The 27,044-nt window shown below is 35.2% G+C and overlaps 2 protein-coding genes across 4 annotated transcripts in view; both read right to left on the bottom strand.

The window, feature by feature from the left end:
- Positions 1-3,091: 3,091 nt before the first annotated feature.
- LOC139968027 (uncharacterized) lies at positions 3,092-14,680 on the bottom strand. Of its 3 annotated transcripts, XM_071972320.1 has the most exons (6): positions 14,526-14,680; positions 12,484-12,598; positions 11,083-11,369; positions 5,933-6,076; positions 4,888-5,748; positions 3,092-4,273 (listed from the first exon to the last, which is right to left on the bottom strand). In XM_071972320.1, the coding sequence occupies exons 3-6, from the start codon at positions 11,267-11,269 to the stop codon at positions 4,137-4,139; spliced, it is 1,329 nt and encodes a 442-aa protein (XP_071828421.1). In that variant the 5' UTR covers positions 11,270-11,369; positions 12,484-12,598; positions 14,526-14,680; the 3' UTR covers positions 3,092-4,136. The 3 variants fall into 3 exon arrangements, with proteins under 3 accessions (XP_071828421.1, XP_071828430.1, XP_071828438.1); XM_071972329.1 differs by having other exon boundaries at positions 11,083-12,598; XM_071972337.1 differs by lacking the exon at positions 5,933-6,076.
- Positions 14,681-24,893: 10,213 nt separating this feature from the next.
- Positions 24,894-27,044, bottom strand: part of LOC139967971 (solute carrier family 28 member 3-like) — a 33,810-nt gene continuing 31,659 nt past the window's right edge. Inside the window, exons 12-13 of the mRNA XM_071972233.1 lie at positions 26,023-26,145; positions 24,894-25,044 (exon numbers count right to left, since the gene is read on the bottom strand). The gene's annotated coding sequence lies outside the window, so the exon portion shown is untranslated. The remainder of the gene's footprint in view (positions 25,045-26,022; positions 26,146-27,044) is intronic.

Genomic DNA, 27,044 nt, shown 5'->3' with positions numbered 1-27,044 from the left:
AACAGTGCTCCTCTTACCTGGGTAAAGAAAGATCTTATGAAAAAAAAATCCAATTAAAACTGTTTATGATTCTTGATGATATGTATAGAAAGTTAGTTTGGCGTTCGTTGACCCCACATGATGACGTCGTCATGTTCCATGTTATCACCACAAGTTTAATTTAGAGCAATTATATCGAGGATCATGTGAAAATCGTTACTTTAGAGTTAGGATTTATGCCCTCCTGCCCCACCCCTCCCGGTCCTCTCCATGTCCTGCGTTGGATCAAATGCTGCTTCCTAGGCAACTTCTGTCAGGATGCTTTTGACACAAATGCTGCTTTCTAGGTAGCTTCCATCGGGATGCTTTTAGTTATTTTATTTTATTATCTGCATATAACGTGACATTGGAAACCGCCTTTAAAGCCCCATTTTTTAATAGTATAAAGTTAACTAAACGTTTTATTATGGTGTTCAGTATTCAGAGAGAGAGAGAGAGATAGATAGATGGAGTACATAACAAGGGAAACTGCAAACGTATTGTGCATTGGTGTGGCAATCTCGCCATATATTTAATGTGAATAGATACCGTTATAATTTAACTTGTAAATTTACTGGTAGGTGGTTCAACAACTTGTAGAGTTCGGTGTGAGACGTGTCAAAGGAATATACTGGTAAAACAACACATCCTAATAGCACATCCTAACACATTTCTGGCAGCAGAAAGATGTATTGTAATGCTTCCATGGGAGATCTATTATAGTAATTACAGGAGCCAGTGCTTACCACCAATTATGGAAAATAAGGAAATTTGTCTTTGTTGTTCTTTGCCAAGCGACATATTGAAATGTTTTATAATACAATATGCCTTCCTCCCCATCTTTCTTCCTCTATGGCTATCTTAAAATGTAACATCCTATAGATGCACAACCTTAACTTGGGCTGGATAATTTTTGTGCATACTGAAATCTCTGAAATACATCTTTGTGGACCTAAAATGATAATTGCACATAACTATGATGTTCTTGAAGTCTTGAAGTGGCGACAGGGCTATTTCCTGCGAAGTCGTGACAGAGCTCTTTTGCATGTGAAAAGTAAAGCCACGGTGATGATGCAGCGACTTCACCGTCAAGTCGAAGTAATTGGTCACAGCAGGCAAGACTTTTAGGAAAGGAACTGCAGCCACCAATTTTTATGACAATAGAAACAAGGTTTTGGTTTCATTGTTCACATTTTTCCCAGCAGGATCCGGTTGACAAAGCATATACTTAAGTACTGCAATTACTACAAGTTATCACTATAAATATCATTTATGATTACAGCATAGGCTACTGTATCATATGCAATACACAGGTTTCCTAGTCTTGTATAGATATTTAGAATGTGATCACGCAATGTAGCACGTTTAAGTAGACAGCTGTGGGCCTATCACATGCAACATATACACTCTGATATCTGCATCAGGTGAAAACTACAGTAAATCTCAATAGTGTATATTTGTATCATTCATTGTACTGTAAAATCAAACCTTGTGCAAACTTTATGCTGGTTTGTTATTGTGATGTAGTACCATAATTTATTGAGATATTGGTGTCAGCCTAAAAATAAATGGCTTTTAAAATTCAAATATTGTATTCATTCTGTTAAGCATTTGAAATATAGATCCAAATATGTCTAAATCATACTGAACATTGTTTCATCTTTTAAATATTTTAACTTTCTAGAAGGAAACTAGGAATAACAGCTTGGGTGAAGATGAGGAGGAGTGGGGGGGGGGGGCAGTTTAAGAGTAACATACTTTTCAATTCTACTTATGTTTAATGATTCAAATCATTATATTACTTTCAGGTTCCAACTAGGAACCTGTGTCCTGGGACAGTTCCATGACAGGTTATTTTCAACTGAGGCGAGAGGGATATGCAAATTTTGTATTTTTACTATATTGCTTTTAGTCTAAAGAATGTTTTAAAAGTGCCTTCAAGAACTGTAAATCACAAATAAATGTGGTTTGAGTTTTTTTAGAGCGACTTGTTGTGTTGCGTTTCTATATAGCTATATCATTTGAAGTTTTAGGTTAGCATTTCAGTAAACTGTATGGTGTAGGTCACTGCTGGTGTAGTTCATTGCTGGATTCAGAACCAGAAAGCTGTTTTTATTCAGGAGATAAATAAATAAAAAGCTTTTTTGGTTATGTTGCCATAAGCAAGCAATGAAATCTTAACTATAGGGCCTTTATATGTGTGTATGTGTGTAAGTGTGTCAGCAAGTAGTTTAATTGGACACTATATATCCAGAAGAACACATCATATTTAAGTCTTAATTGGTATATTCGTTATTAGTCATGGGTATAGTAGATGATAATAACTGCTTCTGGTGAAGGTTTTATTGTAAAACATTTGTAGCTGTTAGGTTTGTCTCATTTGGTATTAAATTAATGGTGATATTGTGCAAGTACATTTTACCCCAGCATTATCACATTGATTATTCAGGAGTGGTTTCACCATATAGAAATTAGTGAAGTAAAACTTGGGATATAGATATTAATAGGCTAGAAGCTAATGTAGCTAATTTTTAAAATGAAGAATGGAATGGATGGAATATATGTCATCCAACTTAATTATTATGTATCAATATTATGCATGCAATTATTAATATCATGCATCACTGTTGCACCAAGTGTTGTTAGAGGGTTACAGTATATTCATCACTTAGTGCAAAATTGAATGTCGCCATAATTTTCATATTTTTAATTATTTAAAAAAAATCTTTGGTATATGTAATTTGCACGGAGAACACCTCAAATTGTACCTGACTGTAGTCTTAACAATAGCCTATAGTTTGATAAAGTTACAACAAATTTTAATGTCAACTTTGAAAGTGCTGTTTTCATATTTTATATCCTATCCTATTCTGTAAATAACACCCCCACCTCCCCACTGTGTTAACTTATCAAATATATGTAACATTATTCTGATTCGCCAGGCAATGTGAAACGGTAATCAGTGCTCCCAAAGGGTCACACAAGTGTCACACTATATATATATATATATATATATATATATATATATATATATATATATATATATATATATATATATATATATATATATATATATATATATACCTTTAATTAAACAATAGAAACGCATTAAGTCTCGCGAAATGGATCTTAGGTGACTAGTTTGTCATAGACTGAGGACTAACCATACAAATTGAATTTGAAAGAATGTTAACACAGTGTATCGCCGTGTGTTTAAGCAGGAAAGCCTTGAACTATGTGAGAGCGCTTTGCATTGTACGGCAAAAATCCTGATCATTTGTTCTTCTTCATACATGCATTGTGCATTCAACTTTGAATTTGATTTTACAAGTATTTTTTTATCTCGAAAGAGTAGGTGTACTTTTCACCACAAAGAGACATGTTGCAAAAACTTTTCTTCCGCCTCTAATGACTCGAGCAAGTGGAGTGTTACATGCAACTTTTAATGTCTGGAAAGTGCCATTTCCGGCATCAGAGAGGCACATGGCATATTTCTTGCTTGTATTATTTAAATGCTACACTCAGATAGTGACTTAGTTGTCACTATAGCAGCTGAGCAGACGACACTAGTAAATAATTACATTCCTATGTAATTGCTTTCACAATCGCTTCCTGAGAATTACCTGTGAAACTGCAGTCCACTGCAACATTTTGACGATTTTGGCACTCAATTGCGGCACACGATATCATCATTTCGAGTGATTTATGTCAACTTTATCACTTAAATTGTCAAAGACGTATTGTTTGTATTATGCGCCGGTACTTTCTTGCCTTACAAGCAAAGCGCCACCAGTTGGATGAGTGCCTTCATTATATGCCGCATGACGTCATTCTCCATACTTCAACTTATATGGGCCTAACTCAGCTGGTGGTGACAGCATTAGCTTCTCGTTTCAGTTTAAGTCCAAGTGGAATGCATTTTTCCTAATTTCCCATATTCACATGAGTATGATACTATATTTTGTAAGTAAGCATCCCCTGCCCCGATTTGGTGCGTGTTACTCCATATTCATTCTCTAGTTACCTTATGATACCTGATCGTGAGTTCAATTTTGTGATTCAAATCACCAACGTACCAGTATGATCGCGGTCGTTCCATCCTATTGATTTAAATATACTTAATTTTGTATCGTATTTTTATAGTTAAGCTTCCGTAGGACGATGATAACCACCACCAACACACAACTAACAGCATTGATGAGAGCATCTACTTCAAACATTACTGCGAACGATCCGAAGACGTCGTATGATTTACCTATATAGGGTAAGACAAAACAGTTACGGAAAGTTTAAAATAAAGTCACAGTTAAAGCACCATTTTGAATTCAATAATGCACAATCTGACACTAGCTGGCTCCACTGCTAATACAAGAATGATAATGTACCAAAAGACACGAAATATTACTATAGCCCCCAATTTTGTTTTATGTAAGGTTACAAGACTAGCATGACCCCATAATGGTTAAAGTACCACACACTATAAGTTAAACACATTAGTATACCAATAAAGGCTAAGACACGACAGTTAAGCAATAAACAAAGTCGTCAAATTAATAAAAAGCCGTACTTAACCAAGTTTATTTAAATACACACAATGTATTTGCTATTTTTCTAGCACAGAACTGAATTCAGCGTTCAGAAAACGTTTGGAGTAACTTCGATTGTTTTTTTTTCAGAAAACGAAATCGACCAAACACTGAAAATCACATTAAATCATATTTAAATAATTAAAAATTGACAAACTATACACACAGATCTATCACAAACACGACTTTGAAAGAATTGTCTTACTATGAGTTAAGAAAAACGACGGAAGTTCTCCCTAAAACTAAGAAAAAAGGAAAGAGAAAGGTGATATTAAATACGTACCAGAGAGGATGCCCGCAAAAATAGAAAATATGCCACAACCAAAATGCAATAAACTGTATGCTCTCTGGAATGTTTTAGGTGAACTGAATTGAAGCACAAGTCCAGACGTTGTACCAGCTATGAGAGATATCAGGAGGCCACTCGAAAATCCGCAAAATATCAAAAATTTAAAGTTACTCCACAGCGAGAAGGACGCAAATACGAGCGCATTGAAACAATAATATAACGCAAATAAGGTCAAAGGTGAAATTATGTTCGTGACTTTAAACGAAGCAGCTGCAACGAATCTACCAAAAATACCGCCAATTCCTCCAAATGCTGAAATAATTACAGCATTAGTCTTGGTCATTCCGAGTTCTTGGTTGTACGGTATTAAAAATAAAGTCCAATTATCGCTTGGGAATCTTCTTGTATTAGCTGTGATGAAGAATAATGTGAAGGTAAGATCCAAGAACAATGACAAATGTTCCTTGAGAACAATGGCGAACAATCGGAAGTATTTCATCAAAGGTAGCATTCCATATTTTAAATTTGTGAAGTTATGAAGTTCCTCATCGAACGACTCGACCTCTTGACTTGGTTCTGATTTACCAACGGAATTGCTATGGTTTTCATACTGTTTTCCTTTTCCACCGATAAGAAGAAGACCACATGGTATCGTATTGCAAGTTAATGCACCATAAAGACAAAAGGCTCCATGAAGACCATAATTCTCTAGAAAAACCTCGACAATACCTGGTAGTAACACAATGCCAACATATCCCCCTAATGTTGCTAAAGGCATCAAGCTGGCGAAGTGATCTGGTGCCTGCTCACGTAAACAGAGAACAGCTGGTAGGAATAAGAAACCAAAGCCTACACCTTGATAGAAAGAAGACAGGATCGATCATCAATTATTCTTCGAAATTGAACGTTTTCTTGTGCGTGCCTTTTCTACATTAAGTATGATAGGAATGTTCAATGAATATCTGAATGTTTTATTAACAGGCTTGATAAATACATACTTCAAATAGTTATTGCACTGTTTCTTTAAAAAAAAAATTACCTGCTATAACAGAATAGCCCAGGAAATGAGAATTGTGATTTGCAAACAACCCTGAACAGATGAAACCGCCTCCGACAAGGCATCCTCCAAATATTCCCAATTGTCGGTATGAGAAATGCCTAGTAAAGGAGCTGATGATAGGAGCTAAATGAAAGCAAAAGTGAATAGCGTATTTGCACAATCTACATGAAGGTCTTGGTTAATTTAATAATAATGATACACTCGAATGTGTTAAATCTAAAGGAGCGCCCACACACCGAAAACAATATGTAAAATAATGTTATGTAAATCACGGGTTGTAAAAAAGAACATGGAATTATGTAAATATTACACATCATTCTGTAAAAGTTTTCATATGCATGCGATTGAGGGTTACACAAACTTTCTGTAAACATCTACTAAGTCATTTTACATGATAGCAAGTAACTTTTACCAAAGCGTCTCCTAACGTCATTTTCCAAGCCATATACCGTTTCGTACTCAGTGTGCGATTACGAGCTACAATGGCATGGAAAATGACGTTAGGAGACTGGGGTCTGGAAGAATTGATTGAAAAATTCGAAGGTACGTCTTGATATTATGTTAGTGAACGTGACCCAACTAAAATTTAGCTATATTATGGAAGTGATCTAGCTGTTATAATTCATAGCAATCTACACAATTGCATACAGTGGAAGTGAGCATTGCTTTAAGCATGTTTAACATGATGCATTGGTTGTAAAAGTAACCTACATTGTCTGATGAATGTTTAATGCAAGTTGCTGTTTTGACAAGGAATCACTATATGCAATCAGGCTTTCTAGTTTCGAACGTACTTGAAAAAGTTAGAATCACAACTGATTAAATTGCGGGCATTTTCTTTAGGAATGTCAATGTTTTGTGAGGGGTTCATATAAATAACTGCTTATGCTCCAAGGAGGTCTTAACACAACTTCATTATGATGGGATTTTCTTTTTTCTCTGTTGTTACTGAGGAAGCATCAACTTGGAATTCTATTTGCAAAAAAATTCAGAAAGACCTCAGCCATATGTGTTACTTCTTGGAGGAAGCAAAATACATCCCAAGCAGTCATTTGTGATCAACGAGAGACATGCCATACCCCAGAGGACATTTATAAAGCCATTAATGTTTGCTTCAAATCATTCTACGTGTTTAATTTGAATTATACCAAAGTTCATGTCTTAGTGCCTGGGAATTTGTCCAAAAAGTTGTCTACCAGTTGCCTGGTGGTGTGAAGTGCAACCAGATTCGAGATTTTCATGCTTACCGTGCAAAAAAACAAAAACAATAAAGTAACTGCAGTTTAGCAGTTGTCATATGTGAGGTAGTGCCCATTAGGCTACCAATTATTTACGTAATGTGCATGTACTCTCCAACATACTTTTGTTCTACTTGGCGTCCCATGTTCAGCGCTTGCGGTTTCGCTATGTTAGCCCTGTTCGTTCTCTCCTTATTCTGTTCATCACTAAATCACCTTGCTCTACGCCTCAGTGCTCGAGTCACCAGAGGGTTTCACTCTAATATCAGCCACCTGCCGAGAAGTATTAGCAGTGTGACAAATAGTACCTTGTATGATAATAAGTTATCAGATTTGTGTCGGCAAACCCAAAATTTGCTTGAGCGTGTCAAACGTTGTTAGACAACCTTGATTGTAGATAAACAGTTTTTTTGCTAGCAATAGTTTGCCAGAGTACTTTTAGTTGGTAGTGCGGATACGCATGTATATTTTTTTTGTAAAAGTTTTCTTTCGTATTAATCCATTTTATCGTATTTCAGATATCTCGTATACATTGGTCGTTTGAGGACAAACCTCCTTTAGCAGGGGAGAGTGTGAGGTAGTGCCCATTAGGCTACCGATTATTTACGTAATGTGCATGTACTCTCCAACATACTTTTGTTCTACTTGGCGTCCCATGTTCAGCGCTTGCGGTTTCGCTAAGTTAGCCCTGTTCGTTCTCTATTTATGCTGTTCATTACGAAATCACCTTGCTTTACGTTCAACGGCAGCTATATTGTATCTTACTATTTTGTTCTCATTACCGTCATTTATTGAGAGATGTAGTTCATCAGTCAACATGTTAGAGGTAAATACTATCTTAACTGTATTTGATACTTTTCGTCTCTAATTAAGTAGTTTTGAAAGCGAGATTAGGCAAACTTTTCGTAGACCCACAGTCGGGCCTCGTAAACACTCGCTGTTCAAAGTGTGCATATACTGTGCAACTTGTATTGTTCACCATATAGCATCATTGTGTAAGTTACTGCGTGGTATTTCGTATAAACCCCGCAGATAGGCTGGTCGTTTTCAACTTAAATACATTTATCATCGGGCTTGTATCATGTAGATTTTATGTTCATTTTGTGGAGCAGATCCTTAAGATTATTATTGAATAACGTTGTATGAGCATTATTGTTTTATTAACGGCAAAGGATAAGTTAAGTAAAAGTATTTAAGACTGGGCCCTTTGTTTCGTTACTGGCCCAATATTATGTAAATATTGTATATATCGCTGACACGATTTCAGGTTAGCGCCCTCTTTTAGTAATTAAGATGGCGGGGCCCATGTGCGTTACACCAATGTACCGTATGGAGTTGTTTAGGCCTGAAGTTGTTAACTGGTCTATTTGTGCTAGAAGTTTGACTTGTATTTTAGCTTGGATTGAGATTACTCTCGTGATTATTTTATATTCTTTTATCTTATGTTATTGTTTTCTTAACCTATTTGCCTGGTCTATATGCCAATAGCCTAGGGCTTAATTACTTACCTCCATGGGTTATATTATTATCTCATAAGGAAATGTGCTGGTTTAATTGTATGTTGGTTAAAGCCCACCTGTTTTCTGTAATTATCAAAGACTGTTTCACGATTACGACGAAGGTTACACTTGATGTGGTATAGAGATTGTTGGGCAGACGTGTCCTTGGATTTAAATATCCCTCTCTCATTGGTTAGTTGAGCGAAGCTATGTTAACCTGACGCAAAATGGTAGCAGTCTAATATATTGGTATTAGGTTTAACATAGGGTGTAGGCTTAAATGTCAGCCCTATTCAGTATAATTCTCTGCTATTTTTAGAGTTGCCTAATGGATATGTAAGAGTTCAGGTCATACAGTTACCATGCAGTTATTTTCATAAGATGTCTTGCCCATATATTTTCTTATTTTATATTTATTAGTTTTGTTCTTCCTTTTTATTTTGCAGTAGTTTACTCTTCTCCGGGAGTAGATATTATCCACCGCCCTCTTACCATGCTTAAACATAACCCCCAATAAAGTTGCCACCACGTACAGAGAAGTACGGAATCTATTTGATTTGTTTTGTTTGTTTTTCCTTACTCTCTGTCATTACACATAGACAGCACTCCACGTATTCTCATCTCACGAATCAGAATGTGTCTAAAGTTGTTGCCTATTTGGAATTGACTTTGGGAAGAGTTGTTTCTCTGTGTTTAATTTGGAATACCAAAGGCATGAGTCAACGACAAAGACAAAGTAACTGCAGTGTAGCAGTCATCATAGACAGCACTCCACGTTTTCTCATCCCACGGATCAGCATATATATAAAGTTGTTGCCTATTTGATATTGACTTTGGGAAGAGTTATTTCTTTGTGTTTTGCAGGCGCAAACAACACAGACCAAGTAATGGCACTGTAGCAATTGGAAATGTTGGTACTTTTTAGTTGACTTACTTCCACAAGAAAATACTTTCATAGTCTAAATTGTTCATTTTACATTTAATGGGATATAATATATGGAACTCTGGAATAAAAAGGTAGTAGGGTGTTTAATTGCTGAAAATCGCACATTCTGAATTGTTTGTGTTGTCATTGCTTTTTGCTCTCTCTTAAATGAACCTTTCTGCTGTGAGCGATTCAAACATGCATCCATAAATGTTTACCTATGTAATAATTAAGCTAAAACCTGTGTAAAATATTTACTGAACAGGTGCTATGTAATCTTTTCTGGCAAAATTTTACATACAGTATTGTATTTGCGTTACAACTTTACAAATCAGCAGTTAAGTAATTTTATTAATTTTATTTATTTTGAATGTTATAGTGTTCTTATTTGACATGAAAATTAAGTAAAATTTTACTTAATCTGTGTAAAACGTTTTCTGAGTGCATTTCGAAACAATCTTGGAGCGACTGTATATGGTATCTTTTTTTACCCGGTTTGAAAACTATACCGGAATGTTTTTGGTGTTGTCATTTCCAGTAAGTTGGCAAAGTTTTCCTATACAGTTACTTGTGAAACAAATTTCATTAGTGTAACAAGTTTATTAGAATACTAATTGCGCTGCTTGATGTTCTGTTTCACTACTGTGCATTTAATGTTTAATTAATGTTTTCGTAAATGCATCTGTTAAAAACAAATTGAGTGACTGCTTCACTCTCAACTGACATTCTTGGCTATAATCGAATGTATGTATGCGGGTGTATGTATGTATGTATGCGGAGTGTACGTATGTCTTGCCAATACAATAAATAAACGAACCTTCCAGCTTCCACCGGATTCGAACTCGGGCATATCGCTTGAAGTGTGGATACCTTAACCAACTAGGCTATGGACACGGATTGTCTGTCAAGATATTCGAAACTAGGCAGGTCGTTATTCCACCGCAGGCTCTTGCCTCCTCTTTCGAACAATGCTATTGTTGTGTGTGTGTGTTTATTTTTCTTTATGTGCGTATATTTTAACTCGCTTCACAGACGTTCTCAGCATAACCAGCAAAATGTTCTGAAATGGTTGGATTTAGAGACGCCATGAAGTCAATTTAGTTTGCAAGGAAAATTAATGTATAACGAATCAATTTACCCACCGTTTAAGTATACATACACTATAGCTCATTTTGAATCTTATCAAACACGAATGTGCGATATTACCTACATTAATAATGATTCAGTCTCATTAACGGCAACATAAATATATAGAGCCTACCACATCCTTTTTGTCTTGAAAACCAACCGACAGACATACGACAACAGTTATAGTAATGAAATGAAATCACCAATGAAATGGATAACAAAACTTGATGAAATCACAAATAAAAAACTGCTAGATAATCTATGTACACTGCACTGATTGAGTTAATTAGATCAAACAAGGTAGACTTAATTCAATATATTAATGCGACAGTTACTTACCTATCAAATGTGATACTGCGTTGGGAACAACAAATATCAGTCCTGCCATGGTCCCGCTTAATCCGTTTATTGTTTTCATACTTTCGAAAAAGATCCCACATACCTTCATACTGCCATTGGTCATCATATTAATAAATAACAAAGCACAGAAAGCTGCAGTCCAGCTTGGAAGCTTAGGTAATTTCATTATACAGAGGACTTAGTGCAGTGTCTTCATATGTAGACTGAAATGTTGTAATCAATGTACATCCCTATGTAGTCCTTAAATGCATAGCCAGCTCTTGACTCTATATCACAGAAAACAGAAGAATAAAATACATATTAAACACAAGAAGAAAAAACAAAATCCATTGTACGACCGGTTTTATTTTCCCCAGACTCTTTCTATCGGACGAAAGTAATTTATGAGACCGCATGTATACACATGTAGCCGACTGATATGGACACGCGTGCGACTGGTTTTTTTCTCCCCTGACTAGTTCTATCAGGCAAAGGTAAATTATGAGACTGCATGTATACAGATGTACCCGAATGGTAATGGACACTCGTATGACTCGCATATATGCCTTTTACGTCCAATTCCTACCCAGTTTGATGAGTCATAACAGCATGACAACAGTAGTGGAGTGGGTTGTTATATTAGTGTAAAAGTCACTAATATATTGTTATGTACAGTACACTTGTAAACTTCAAAAATACCGAAAACAACCGTGAGGAATTGATAAAATTGATATGAATGGCTAAGCATTGGAAATGGATTATAGTTCAAAACTAGGGTTCAATTAAAATTGTTATACGATAATACTTGCTTATATAATGCATACTGGTATAACGAAAACTGTTATATGAATACTGTTAAATAATGTTTATACTGTTATAAAATGATGATATATTGTTATATAACAATGTTATATCTGAGATCAGAGAAGGAACAGCGATACGACTTTATCTACATGGTGGCAACAGTTAACTGTTTAAAATAATGTAATAATAATAACATCACGCAAAATTTTCAACCTACCCGTGCTTCAACAGAATAGTAAATTATTTTGAATTTTCCTTGCTGGTATTAAATTGTCTGCAAGCGAACGTTTCATTCAAGTGTTTCCATAGATTCGTTACTGTCCAATAATTCTAACAATTTATACACATGCCTAAGTATTCTAACGGTCTTAAGACTACCACAAAAGTCCCACAATTTACTTTCAATCTAAGATGATTATCCACTTTTAATCACTTAAGTTACTGGTTCAGTATGGGGCAAATATGCTCTTACACCAAACTGCTATAATCTAGTTATAAGAGCAACGTTTCTTTCTGCAAATTAAATTTTGCGACGAATTTATTCGATAAAAATAACTACTTTGGATGATAATAACAAAATTGGAGCGAATTGCATACATTTCCAACCATTTGCACGATGGGGAGGGGTGCCCATTACAATCGATCCGGCCTAGTTGAACGTTAAAACCACGTCAAAACGTTCGCAATTTGCTCGTTCTGGGTACACTTCCACCTGTCCGAAAGAAACAAGAAACTTTAGCTGGTCAGATAATTACATTTTTTTACAAGAGCACAAGTTTAGTTGAAGCCCTGTGTGCCTTATTTAACCACACTGAAATTGGCATGTTAAATTAGGCTTGACTATGTATGAAAATTTCAAGCAGAAAAGGAAAAGCATTACGACTGGAATCATAATCGGTACAATAACAGCATCTAGTTATTAATGAATCATTTGTACCTAAAAATAACTTAATTGATTTATCATCAGTGTCTTAAATTGAGATTCTTCTAAGATCTGCTAATCTGATCATTTTCATACTTTACTGTGGACTGCATTGCAATAAACTTGAAGTTAATAAAAATGTTACCTAGTAAACGTATTGGCTGATAACTCTTAATCTTCAGGCACTGATTAACCAACAGGGCATTACATACTTCTACCCCAAACATGGACACAAACAAATAACAAACTAACAAATATCCTTAGCCAAAGCTTAAATGTATATTTGTACTGTTGTATGTAGGCCTATAGTAAGACATAGCATAGCATAGCACCTAAAAATAACTTAATTGATTTATCATCAGTGTCTTAAATTGAGATTCTTCTAAGATCTGCTAATCTGATCATTTTCATACTTCACTGTGGACTGCATTGCAATAAACTTGAAGTTAATAAAAATGTTACCTAGTAAACGTATTGGCTGATAACTCTTAATCTTCAGGCACTGATTAACCAACAGGGCATTACATACTTCTACCCCAAACATGGACACAAACAAATAACAAACTAACAAATATCCTTAGCCAAAGCTTAAATGTATATTTGTACTGTTGTATGTAGGCCTATAGTAAGACATAGCATAAACACATCACACAGTCTACTGTATATCAACACAATGCAGATATGTCCTACGATGAAGAATAAACTTAATCTTAGGAATGGATTGGAAGAGGTTGATAGAGATCTATAGGGTGTTCCGAAAGTTTGTTCCGCCCTAGAGCCCATCTTCCCTTCAGCATCTCAGTCATACTACAAAAGCCCCCTCAATTTCAAACCATCTGTGATACTTGGTACGAATTACCTACGGAACACACACTGTAACGAACTCAGTGAGTAATTAACTTTTCTTGTACGGACACATAATGCACACGTAGTGAATTGAATAGGTACACAAACCTCAATACATAACAATATTGCGCCTAAGGAAAACAACAGTGGCTTGGAAAAGGAGAGGGAACTTGCTAGGGAATAGCGGAAGAAAGGGAAAACAAATAGAGAAACTGACTCTACTACATCTTTACATATATATGTAGCCTATATAAAACAATAACAATTACCATATGCATGGTGCTTAGTGTCGGTTTAAACATCTTTTTAAAAAGAAATGGGGAGAGGGCGGAACGAACAGTACTGTTTAATTAAGAGGCTCGAAACTATTAGGGATGAAGAAAAGATGAAGAAATAGAAGTTAAAGAGCTAGAGCCTAATAAATGGCAGACAGGGATGGGAAACTTATAGGGAGAAAATTAAGAGAAGATATCGCATATGATAGATGAGCAATTAAGGGCCTTTATAAAAGTATGATAGTGTGTGAAATAGTTTGAAATAATGAGAAATTTTTGACAAGAAAGTAGGGATTGAAAGTGTGGGAAAGGTGAATTGGGAGAATTAAAGTGGAAGAGATTACAATAGTTGAGGGGCTTTAAATGAAAAATCCGTCTTCACTTATGATTTTCACGTACGTGTGATCATGATTCTACTTATAATGGAATGAATCATTAATTTACATGGTATGAATGTATACTAATATTAACGTTTTATTTGTGCATATGAACTCAAATATAACCTGAAAGACAAGTCTCAATCTGTCCGTGATCAATACAAAATGCTGTGAATGTTTTAAGAACTGTTGATACCAACACGAGCTCGTGGGACTTACGTTCATTGAAGTTCAATGTTGAACCACAGAGACGCCGAAAACGAGACCGCAAAGAGATGGGGACAATAAGCTGTAAATATAAACAGGTAACGACCCAGAGGATTGAGGAAACCGAATGCCAATGGTTCAGAGCTTTGGTCATCGAAGAAAGTAAACCAAATTGCTATTGCGTGTGCGCAACAATATTTGGTGGTAGGTATCATTTAGTGATTCAACATTAGTGAAGCATACCAGGTTTTTTTTGCAATGAAAATGTTCTTTTTCACAGCTGTGAAAACTATCATGATGAAAGCATGCCCACATAAAAACAGGCTAAATCACTAATATATACTACCCACATGGAGAGACCAAAAAATTGAATTTCTCGTAAAGTAATAATCAGCAGTTGTGGGACTTGATTGCTTAAAATGAGTCTTGTAAATTATAGTTCAATAAAACATACCTTTGCTTTTTTTTATATTATGAAAGATCCTAAAGTAAAAAGAAAAAAAAAGTTAGCACTTTACGGATTTGCATATCTCCAAAATATGGTTACAACACTATGTTAGTCACTCCGTAGTATTCCTACTTGAGTTAAAGGTTTCGGCCATATTGATATTTATTGTAACATATTTTATACTTATGTATTTTAATAATTGGAAACTGATTGGGGTTTTTTTCAATGAAAATGTTCTTTTTCACAGCTGTGAAAACTATCATGATGAAAGCATGCCCACATTAAAACAGGCTCAATCACTAATAAATACTACCCACATGGAGAGACCAAAAATTTGAATTTCTCGTAAAGTAACAATCAGCAGTTGTGGGACTTGATTGCTTAAAATGAGTCTTGTAAATTATAGTTCAATAAAACATACCTTTGCTTTTTGTTGGTATTATGAAATATCCTAAATGCTTAAAATGAGTCTTGTAAATTATAGTTCAATAAAACATACCTTTGCTTTTTGTTGGTATTATGAAATATCCTAAAGTAAAAAGAAAAAAAAAGTAAGCACTTCACGGATTTGCATATCTCCAAAAATGTGGGTACAACACTCTTTTAGTCTTTCCGTAGTATTCCTACTTGAGTGTAAAGTTTTCGGCCATATTGATATTTATTGTTACATATGTTATACTTATGTATCTTAATAATTGGAAACTGATTGGGAAATTTTAGACAATGGAAAATACAAGAAATCTTATGGTTAGACAGGGATTCGGACCAGTGACCATCAGATTACGACCCCAGCTCTTTACCAACTGGACTATCCAGCACTTAGTTGGTGGCAATCCTTGTATAGCAATTCCTTTGCTGCAAAAAAAAACTATTTTATAATGTACTAACACTATAACCCGCCAAAAGTTAGTAGCAATGTTTACAGGGGAGTTTTGGTATTCGTTAATTAATTTAAAATGAAATCGTTGCCAAAAGTGGGTATTAATAAATATACTGTTTTAGTAATTAAGCATGTTTTATGCTCTATTTGGTATAGTGCGCTTACGCATATAACATTATATACGTTGCTTTCAGCTTTATTTCATTGCAATGTAACTAATATTATGATTATATAATGGGACATCCAGTAAGGAATATCGTATGATGGATGTCACAAGTTTTATAGCAAATACTGGACATTTCATAACTTCATTACTAAAAGCGGAACTAATCAATTTGTATCACAAATATCGAATGTGAATTTTAAACTTTTTTGAAGCTTTCCAAGGAATAGTCTTCTCCTTTCCATATATTTTTTTGCCTGGAGACATGAGGATTAAGAATTTAATACTAATAAAATATTTTGACAATACTTATGTTAGGCATTGCAGAATATTCTGAACTGTGGAAATACAAAAAGTCTTCTTTTTCCCCCTTTTTTCCCCTTTTTTTTCCCCTTATTTCCCCCTTTTTCTTACAATTGTTTACAAATATACCAAAACGACGTAGCAGGCTTGTTAATGATGTGAATTAAGATAAAAAGTTTAATGTATTAACAAATGAAGTTTAATGAGTAAGTAAATGCATGTAATATAAGCTTTACATTGTTTAAGCAAAAATCACACGTGAAAATAACTAATTGCTTGACAAACATTTCAATACTTGGAAATGGAAGTCTGCTAGTCAAACTAATGTCTGTTGTGAGATTTAGTTCAAAAACACATAAAAAAGTCACGTGATAAACATTTTGCATAAGGTTTAATTGTTCGAAAGCGAGATTAATGTCGTTGGGAGGAGTTTACTTTGTTACTAAGTTGCTCAATTACTTTGTCTCAACAGGAGTTTTTTTCTTCTTATTTAATCTGCCATAACAGATTATTTAATATATCTTAACAGATCATCTAATCTATCGTACGGTTACATATCATTAATCTATCGAAACATAGTATTGATTCTGTCGTAATTATTATGTATATTTATATAGATACACACACACACTCACACACACACATTTATATATATATATATATATATATATGTATATATATATATACATAAATATATATATATATTATATGTATATATATATATATATAAATATATATATATATATTATATGTATATATATATATATATATATAAATATATATATATATTATATGTATATATATATATATGTATATAAATATATATATATATATAAATATATATATATATATTATATGTTTATATATATATATATATATATATATATAGATATATATACATATATATATACATATATATATATATATATATATATATATATATATATAAATATATATATATATATATATATATATATATATATATATATATATATATATATATATATATATATATATATAAATATATATATATATATATATCGTTGTTTTAAATCAACGGCTCTTTGTTAGGACCATCAACAATTCCGAAGTGAATTTGAAGGAGCCGTTGAAATCGTTGCTTTAATTCAACGGTTCAAATCTCCTTCTGCACCAGCTATCGCAACTGGCACTGGCTCCAATTGGTATGGTTGCAAACCAAATGCTTCTTGTTCATCTTCGTAAATTTTGCTTTCACTGCCATCAGAACTCGACGAAGAGCAAGACAGGCGCAAATCTATATCCTCCAAATTTTTGTCGGAACCTTGAGACATTTCAGACCAATTTTGTGCTTAATTATCCAATTGATTACAACATGATGAAAACGCATTAACACAGAGTGCAACAGATCGTGCACAATGATATCAGCGTAGCGTCGTTCATGCAATGACGTCATGAGGCTTATCGCTGCAAACTTTGTTTTTCTCAATTTCGGGTTCAGATTGCGGCACAGTTCGTTATTTCATTTGCTACTTACTACACGAAACTAACGATTTTACCAGAAAAAAAGTTATTAATTTGTCTATCAAATTGTCCGAATATTTCATTACAATGATATCTTTAGGATCTGTAGGAGGAAAGTAATTTGTCTCGTTAGGTAATTATATATTTGATCGTGATCAGATCACGGTTTCGAAAAGAGGAATCTAAAATCGTTCGAAGAATCTCCTGTTTTCTCAACGCAAGATGGAGAACGGATCTATTAGTAATAACGGTTCACTTCCCCGACTGCATAGAGTAGTTACTCATAAATTACCAATGATCTTTACCAAATAAAGAGCGGTATTTCACTAAGCCATAATCATGCAACTGTTATTTAAATCAAACCATGGAAAGAAATATTTAGTAGGAACAAACTGCCATCAAGATCGAAGAAAGATCAAATGTATCTTTTTGTGAGCTAGTTTGAATCTACGAATTTTAACAAGTTAATATATAACTGTTTTCATATAGATCTGTTATAAACTGGATTAATATATTCAGATAGTCAGAAAGCCAAACAATTTACTGAAGACGATAAATACCTATTTTGCCAATAACGTTTATTTTCCTTTGGGAGCCGTGATTATACTTACGTACTGTGACATGGATATCCTACTTCGGTGCTAGGTATTCACACACACACACATGTCCTCACCCACATACCGCTATGAAACCTGTTTCGTAATTCTGATTACTTGTTTACAGGATCGGTGTTATTTACCTCAGCAGATCTAGCCGTGTCTCTTTAACAGCATGTGGTCAGTACGTTCACACGTACTTTGCATATCCCGATTATATCGTTCCACTTTGCTATTTGTTTGAGGTGATCAAGTGAGCTCTTTCAATTATGTTCAATTCAATAGCTCTGTAAGTAGTTCAAACATTCATTTGAAGTAAATTGTTCACTGTTGTTACTGCCCCTCCCCACCCAGTGGACTCCCCCTACTGTCGCTAACGCCTCCCCGACCCCGTGTCTCAGTCATTACCTCCGACAGACGATTCCGGCAGTCTGTTGGACAGTAACCCTGCCACGGGAATGTCCTGGTTTGGAGAGGTCGGGACGTCTACTCCGAAAATGTCTGCTTCAAGTGATTCCGTGGAAGAATTCGGGAATAAAATCCGCATAAAATGGTTGGATTCATCGTTATAGTCAAATGTAAGGGTCTTCCTTCACTTTCATGGCTCAGTTTATGTCAATAGTCACCCTTAGTCAATGTGAACTGCATGAGAAAGTCTCAAAAACAAAAACAAACGCATTTTTCAATATTATAAGTGTTTATAATGTCGATTATGTTTGCCTTCAGGAAGCCCACGTCACTGAAGAAGAGATACGAATTTAGTGGTAGTAGCATACGTGCTTCCTTTGGCACAGTATCATCTTGTGGTACGGTCATACCGATTTCTCAACGTCTAAGCGGCCGTGTCATAATGGTTGAGACTGATCATTAGGATCGCTTGGTCTGCGTACTGTTAAAATACCCTCGTTTACGCATCTAATCGACTTTCTGCGAAGAAGGACTTTTCGAGACTCTGTCATCCATTGTGCCTGCACTTTGTGTCCTGGGACGGATATTTTAATTGTGTAGCTGACACTATATTTGATAGGCTTAGTTTCTCTCATTTTTCAAGTTGCCATACTGGTTATCCTCAATTGAATAATTTGATATCAACGTTTGGTAGACCTGTGGGTCATCAACTCACTTCAGTAAGACCAAATGCCCTGTGGAAAGGGGTCTGTAGAACCTTAATTGACAAGTCCTAGGAGAAACAGAGTTTCGCCGGGATTTGAGGTAAAAAAATTTCAGGTTAAAAGGGATGGTGTACACTTAAGCGGATTGAAGGGGGAATGTCTAGTTGCGCATCAAACGCTATGCTGCGGAGTACTGTGTAGCCAGAGCTCGTCGTGGGAGAGAGTTTTCAAAACCCGGCGCAAATGTCAAACGTGGGGTTCCCTCCGCTAATGCCGCTACAAAGACATACATTAATAAAAAGTACCACGGCGCTCGCACGCACAAGAGCCCGCACGGAAACGGTAGAGGCAGAGGAACAACCATCACTTTCTTTTTGCAAACAGCTCAGAGGTCAGCTCCTGACAGACATGTTTCGGCTGTCTGTAACACAAATGGGGACACAGAACGTGGTTAGGTAGGCATTGTCTCTATATACAGAGATTTCTTCGTTTCACGGGATAAATTTGACATTAGTGTCCAAGAAAGACTATTGAATTACATATCTACATCTGTTCCCTCGGATATCAAAGCTCAACTCGAAGCTAACTTTACAACATCCGAAATTTGGAGGGCGTTGACAATAAATGGAGAACGGCAAATCTCCCGGATCGGATGGATTACCGAGGGACTTTTACCGTCCTTTAGTAGACAATCGGACCGAACGTTAATATCGTCTTTGACAGCAACTTTGAAAGCCAAGTTCTCTCCGACAGTCAAATGCTGGATACGATCACTCTTCTGCTAAAGTCTGAGATCGCTTTGATCCATGTAACAAACGGCATATAACCATATTGAATGTGGATTACAAGTTGCTGCAATCGTTTAGCACTCGCAATGTTACATTGTGTAAGTGATATCCAGATTTGTGCCGTCAGAGGGCAATGTATCCAGCAAAATTTGTGGTTGATGCGTGATTTGACTGTTTTTGTCATAGAACTCAATTTGCCATGTGCGTTGATCTCTCTTGACCAACAAAAGGCCTTAAACATAGTGAATCGTAACTATTGAATGTAATTTTTCGAAACGTTCGGATTACATCCAAATTTCGTACTTGGATTTCTATTCTGTATTCAAAAATGTCAAGATTCGTTATTGTCAACGGGCACTGATCGGCTTCCTTTCCTGAGGATAGGGGTCTCCTTCAAGGATGCCCTTTATTCCCACAGCGTTATGTTTTATTTAGTGAGACAATGTCATACATGTTTCATGAAGATGGGCGTTTCGTTCGTTTTGTTTTTGCCGGGTGGTAAGAGCTTCAAATACGTTCAATGCGCAGATAATGTGACATGTATAGTTTCAAGTCTGCCCTGTTTCAAGGTCTTGTGTGAAATCATGTTGGTGTTTCTTAAGCTACTGTGGAGAAGTTGAATCCTCTGAAGGCAAGGAGCCTTAGTCTTGGTAGCTGGAGATTCAATACTTAACCTTTTCATGCGTCATGGTCGGAACATAATATCAATGGTATTTGGTTTGGCTGTGATGCGATGTTCACATGGTGATGTCAAGTGGAAAGAAAATTTTTAGAGCGCAGATTTGAAACATTTTCCAAGCGTTGGTTGTTACTTTAATTCTTGGTAAGATGATGGTCATAACCCGTATCTTGGCACCTGTTCTGTGGTACGCGGGGACGTTGTAGCCATCCCTCGCATCGTTTTAACTCGACTTGATAGAGTAATGTATAATTGTTTTAGTCTGGTAAAACAGAACTTGTGGGTTTAACATCAGACTTTCGGTAATGGGGATTTGGTTTTGTTTATTTGCCTAGTAAACTTACTTTTTTGTTAGTTGTTACATGGTGGAGAGAGTTAATAAGCAAAGTAAATATCGAGAAGAACAACAACTTTGGCTTCCATCATTTATTTGTAGGGTCTGGCAAAGAACGCTGTGAATTGGAGCCAACGACTCAAAAATTTAGTATACATTTATATATTATTCATTAGGTCCTAATGCTTCAAGGCTTAGACAGATATGATTAAAAGTAGAACTTGAAAATGTATAGCTAATGTTATAGCAATAACGAACTGACATGAGAACAAACAGTTGTAAGGGTGAAGTTATAGCTATAGTTATAGAGCTATAGCTATAGAGTTTGAGTCACTCGAAGATTAATATATGTCGTCTATTTACAGAGTTGTTGACAATTGACAATTAATAATCACGGACGTTAAATATGAAATCTAAGAGACTGACTTCGGTCAGCTTGCGGCTTTGATAAGCCTATGATTGCTTCTTCGCGAGTTCCTGCTTGCAGGATGATCTAAAATGCATACATACATACTTACATACATACTCATATGAGCACAAAAAGTGAAATAATAGGGTGAAGTTACCTTACAGCAAATTTTCTTCATCTTTTTTTCTTTTCTTTTTTCATGTATGAAAAAACACTTTTGATACCAAACCCCTGCCATAACTGGTTCTGACTGGCAAATGCTTACTATGCCTCTATTACATGGATAGTATGTGAAAACTTAATATGACAAAAAGTAATCAACATTCATAGTAGTACGTTCATCTACTTGAATTTAAAAGCCACTAGAAGTTTAAATTTGGTAAAAATACATATTTTTCCCAAACGTAGGTAGGTCTACACTCTTAAAAAGTTGGATAAAAATATGGACCAACTTTTAAAAAACACTGGGTACATATGTAACCGCTCAAAAATTGGGCAAAATTTGCCCAACAGCAGTTGGGTAATGCATTTACCACGTAGTTGGGTAAATTATTTACCCATTATTGGTTAATCAATATAGTTAGTTGGGCAATTTGTGGCCCAAGATTAGTTAATGAATACAATTGTATTGGAGTGTTTTTACTCAGTGTTTGTTGATTGTTACAATTAGTTGGGCAATTTGATACCCAATATTGGTGAATGAATCTAATTATATTGGAGTGCTTTCACTTACGTACTCTACTTGAACTTAAAAGCCACTAGGAGTTTAAATTTTATAAAAATACATATTTTTTGCCAAAAGTACGTAGATCTAGAAGATACCAAAAGATACCAAAACTGTCAATTATAACTCATAACGCAAAGCATTCCACAGCGCGAAATGTGATAGAATTAAGTTTGGTGTCCAAGCAGCTTGCTTCGGTATTTAGAATAACCAATTTTATGAGTTATCACTCTTTCAAACAAGCTGAAATGGGATGGTACCTTTCCTTGTATTCTTCACATTTTAAGCCCTTAATGAGGTGGCGGTTGCCGGGTAAACTACAATCGTTATACTGTTAAATGTGAAACTTTCAATAATCTTTTGAAGCTACCCTCTTTGTTTCAACAAACACTAACAAACACTAATTAAAATATTCCCTATCTTCCCGTTTTCTTAATGTAATGCTTCAGGATTGTGTGTACACCTATGTTTCCACGTACAGTTTATTCTAAACAAAGTACGCTACAGACAGTAACAGCGAGCTCTCATATTATCATACCACTTAAAAGAAAACGGTTTGATCACAAATTTAAATACATAGTACCAGGTAAATATCGTGTTTTTTAATTGATGAGAATGGAATTTTGGCTAATATCCATGTTGATGAGAAGCACACTAATTGCAATTAATTTGATTGATATAAAAGTTAATGGCTTAACTGACTTAACTACTGACAGGTTTTTCATCGATCTGTACGAAGGATGTAGGTGAGAACAGCTCATCACAAATGAGCAAAAGGTCTTGAACTGGCAGTCGTGGTAAAAAAGTGTATGCGAAACATGCATTTATTACGTAAATGAATAATTATATCATAAACAGAAGAACCTCTTGTTTAGTCCTCATCAAAAACGTCGAAACTCGGTGAATTTTGAAGAAGAAATCGTGCAAGTCTATTCTGAAATACAGTTATTAATATGTATTGCATTTAGAATAGGAAAAGTTCGTTTGTAGACGTGGACCTATAAACATAGATAAGTAAGTAACCACTGGTGTATGCTTCCTTGATCCATTTTAGCAATTTTTTCTCTTTTTTCCCCCTGTTCGTGGTAACTTTCACGTTAAACTATATATCAGTGGTTTTATACCAATGATCCTATACATCAACAAACCTAAGCCATCATGCATATCTACAAATGGCGTTTCAATTGAATATACACGCATTTTAAGTAAACGAATCACATTGAAAGAATGTAATACCCTTAATAATATAATATATCTTCGCATAAGAGGTGCAATGTCGGGGAGGGGAGGGGGGGGGGCTTAGAGAAGGAGACCACCGGAGATGTAGAGTCACGAGCCCAAAGGAGGATACACACTGCACATTGCGTTCAAAATATCATGTTCGATATTATCAAGAAGATATTGGAACCGAATCTTATTGCAGTAATACGGTTATGCTAAGAAATAAAATGTACTATATAAAAACAAACTAGCCTAGTGAATGTTCCTTCCCTTCAAATTCATCGTTACGTCGCTAATTCAATGTAATTCGAATAACATATATACTCTCGAGACAAAATACAGGTTTGTAATCCCCCATACTGTAGTAAAATAAATGAAGGAATTTGAAGTATGATTCAGGTTAGGTAGAGGTTGTGGTGCTGAAAGTAGCAAGCGTCTTGGGGCACAGGGGATCATCGTGTTTTACAATTTTGTTTTCCCTCTAAACGTTTTACCGTTTAGATTTAAGTTTCCTTTTGATTCTAGATAAATGGATGAACGCCATTGTAATAGTTGTTAGTATGGACGCGGATCGGAAATATTACACATTTAACTCATAATGCCAATTGAGGAATTACAGAAATATAAGTTCACGGTTTTTCCCAATTCTAAAAGCGCATGTTCATCCCAAGTGGTGCAAATCGCTACGACAATTGGATGTATACATATAACAAATGTATAGAAAAATGTTAACAGCTAATCACTTCTGACCCTGACTATTTACACCAACGTTTATTTTCCAAGCCAATCAGAGAACAGTTTTGTAAAAATACACTGCTTACACTGCCACGTCTGACCGCCAACACTGAAAATTAAAGTAGCTTCAGATTTGATTAACATTTTTCAAACCTGGCTAACTTCGCAAATTCCCATTTCGTGGACAATTGTGACGTTTCAAATACTAAACAGCAAAAAATGACCTTCACCAATAAGGTTTACCTGGCTTTCATCGTCTCTACCGGAAACCGCTATAGGAACTATTTCGGTTGACACCCAATATGACTTCAAGAGAATAATCTGCAAGCTCTTTTAATTAAAAAAAGATACTATAAAAAATACAGTTTTTATGGAGCAGATAACAAGGTATCAGGATTTTAGATAATAAAGATTACCGTTCCAATGAACAAAATTGACATTTTCACAATTTATGAAACACATTACTATTGATTGTCAAAATATTCGATGTTTTTTGTTTGTTTTTGAGCGATGTTAGCTTTCTTCAATTCCTTTTCATGAGTATTATTAGTACAACAATGACACCACTGATAAACGAGAACAGAGCGCTGACACGGAACAATGCTTGAAAAGATCCAGTAAGATCATAGATGCCTCCTGTAATAATATAAATGAGAATAGTTATATCAGAAAGTAATACAGGTGATGCACAAACGTTTCATACATCTGCTGCCAATTCAACAGCGAATCATTTTCAATTTGCTTTATTCAACATAGCGAGGTACCGACTGATTTGAATAAATTGTTCACCCGCCGTTCATGTTGGCGCATTCTTCGATCAAAAGCCTTGGCCCTTCACCAACCATTGAGTAAATACAAGTTTTACGGACGTGATAAGGCGTTCCATGTATATGCACTATGTCTATGGAACGCCCCGCCCCCGGCACTTCGTCTTTTACTCACGTTTTTTTTTCAAATCCCAGCTTGAAACTCATGTTTTATAATGTACTTTAATGACTGATCTTGTGATTATTTGTCTTAACCGTGTTTAACTTAGTTTATTTAATTTATTGATTGACTTTGTTTGGCCGATGCTTTTGACTACTTTATTCATTTTTTACTCTTATATATCTTATATCTTTACTTCTTAAGGGATATATTTATACTGTTAATACTTACTATTATTATTCTTTGAATATATAATATTTGTGTAAAATTTGTAAAAGCATATTGTCTCTTTTTGTGGTGCATATTTTTTAGGATCATGAATTGGTTGTAATTGGAGTAACATGATAACATGAATTTTCCAAACTTGTTACAAAAAGTTGTTAACTAGTATGAAATCTTCCATTTAACTAACTAAAGCCTCTCGTATGATAAATGAATAATATATTTTCATTAATATTTCAATTTCAGATGGTTTTATCTCCCTATACTACAGAGTCCTCAACATACCTCGCAGAATAGATTTCTAAGCGATAGAGTGCATACACAATGTTTGCATAATGTTACGAACGTCATAAAAACATACCCAGAAACTACATCAGCAATCACATCTAACAACTTCGAATACTTTTTAATCTGTATACAGCTCTACACAGCGATATCACATCATATTTTGAAGATCTGACTCACCAGTTAAATACCCACTTAACAGAGAGAACACTCCACATCCGAAATCAATAACTGCAAACGCTCTAACGAAGTCCTTATGTCCAAATAGCTCCAGAAGAAGACCAGAGATCATGCCAGCGTGAGCTGAAATAAAAAAGACCGCTCAAGAATGCACATGCGCTGAGATATAATATGTTTCCGACTCGTTCGAATGCTGCAAATACTAAAGCGATCATAAAGTAATATAAAGCAAACATTGTTAATAGTGGTAGGGAACATTTTTCACTAAAGGAAACAGCTGCAACAAGCCTGCCAATGATGCCTCCCATACCGCCGACAGACCCTACTATCACCGCGCTCGTCTTGTCAAGACCTATCTCTTGGCTGTAGGGAATCAGAAATAATATCCAAGATTCCGAGATGAATTTGCGCATGTTTGATATAATGAAAAACAGTATCTCTTGAGTGCGTATAGCGTATCTGTAAAGATAGTGAATACCCGACCAGTATAACTCTGAACCTGAAGTAATGTCTGTTTCAATCCTCCTTTGTGTTCCAATCCTGGTTCTGTTGTAGTAGCCATAGTTAAAACAGATTGTTCTTTATGGATTACACTGTTAACTGTCGATTTATGTGGAACATGTTCATTCTCTACTTTGTCACTTAATAAAAGTCCGCTTGGAATAATGTTCCATAGCATTACACCAAACAAACAAAAGGCTGCGTGAAGTCCGTAATTTCTTAGAAATAGCTCTACTATGCCTGGACAGGTGACGATCCCTGCATATGTTCCAATGGCTGCAATTGGCATTAAACTGGCAAAGTTACTGGAATTACGTTTGAGATCGATAACAGTTGGCAAATAAATGAAACCAAATCAAACACCTAAAAAGGGAGACAAAAATAAATTAATATTGATAATTATCTTCATAAAAGTGTTTTTCTTTGTTATTATTTAATTGCTCTTCTTCTTCTTTCTTATCATGAGAAGGCAACTATTAGGGAGGGCGTTGTGGTCAAGTGGTTAAGGCAGTGGACTTGTG

This window comes from Apostichopus japonicus, chromosome 1 (genome assembly GCF_037975245.1).
Source record: "Apostichopus japonicus isolate 1M-3 chromosome 1, ASM3797524v1, whole genome shotgun sequence".
Taxonomy (NCBI): Eukaryota; Metazoa; Echinodermata; class Holothuroidea; order Aspidochirotida; family Stichopodidae; genus Apostichopus; species Apostichopus japonicus.
The sequence above is the reverse complement of the archived record's forward strand: the minus strand, read 5'-3'. Positions and strand labels throughout refer to the sequence as shown.

Coding starts and splice junctions, on each gene's coding strand:
- LOC139968027 (XM_071972329.1), bottom strand. CDS start 11,269: ATGAAATTACCTAAGCTTCCAAGCTGGACTGCAGCTTTCTGTGCTTTG. Junction 5,749..5,932: donor GGGCTATTCTGTTATAGCAG/GTAATTTTTTTT, acceptor CTTTCTATCAAG/GTGTAGGCTTTGGTTTCTTA. Junction 4,274..4,887: donor TTTTGCGGGCATCCTCTCTG/GTACGTATTTAA, acceptor TACCCTATATAG/GTAAATCATACGACGTCTTC.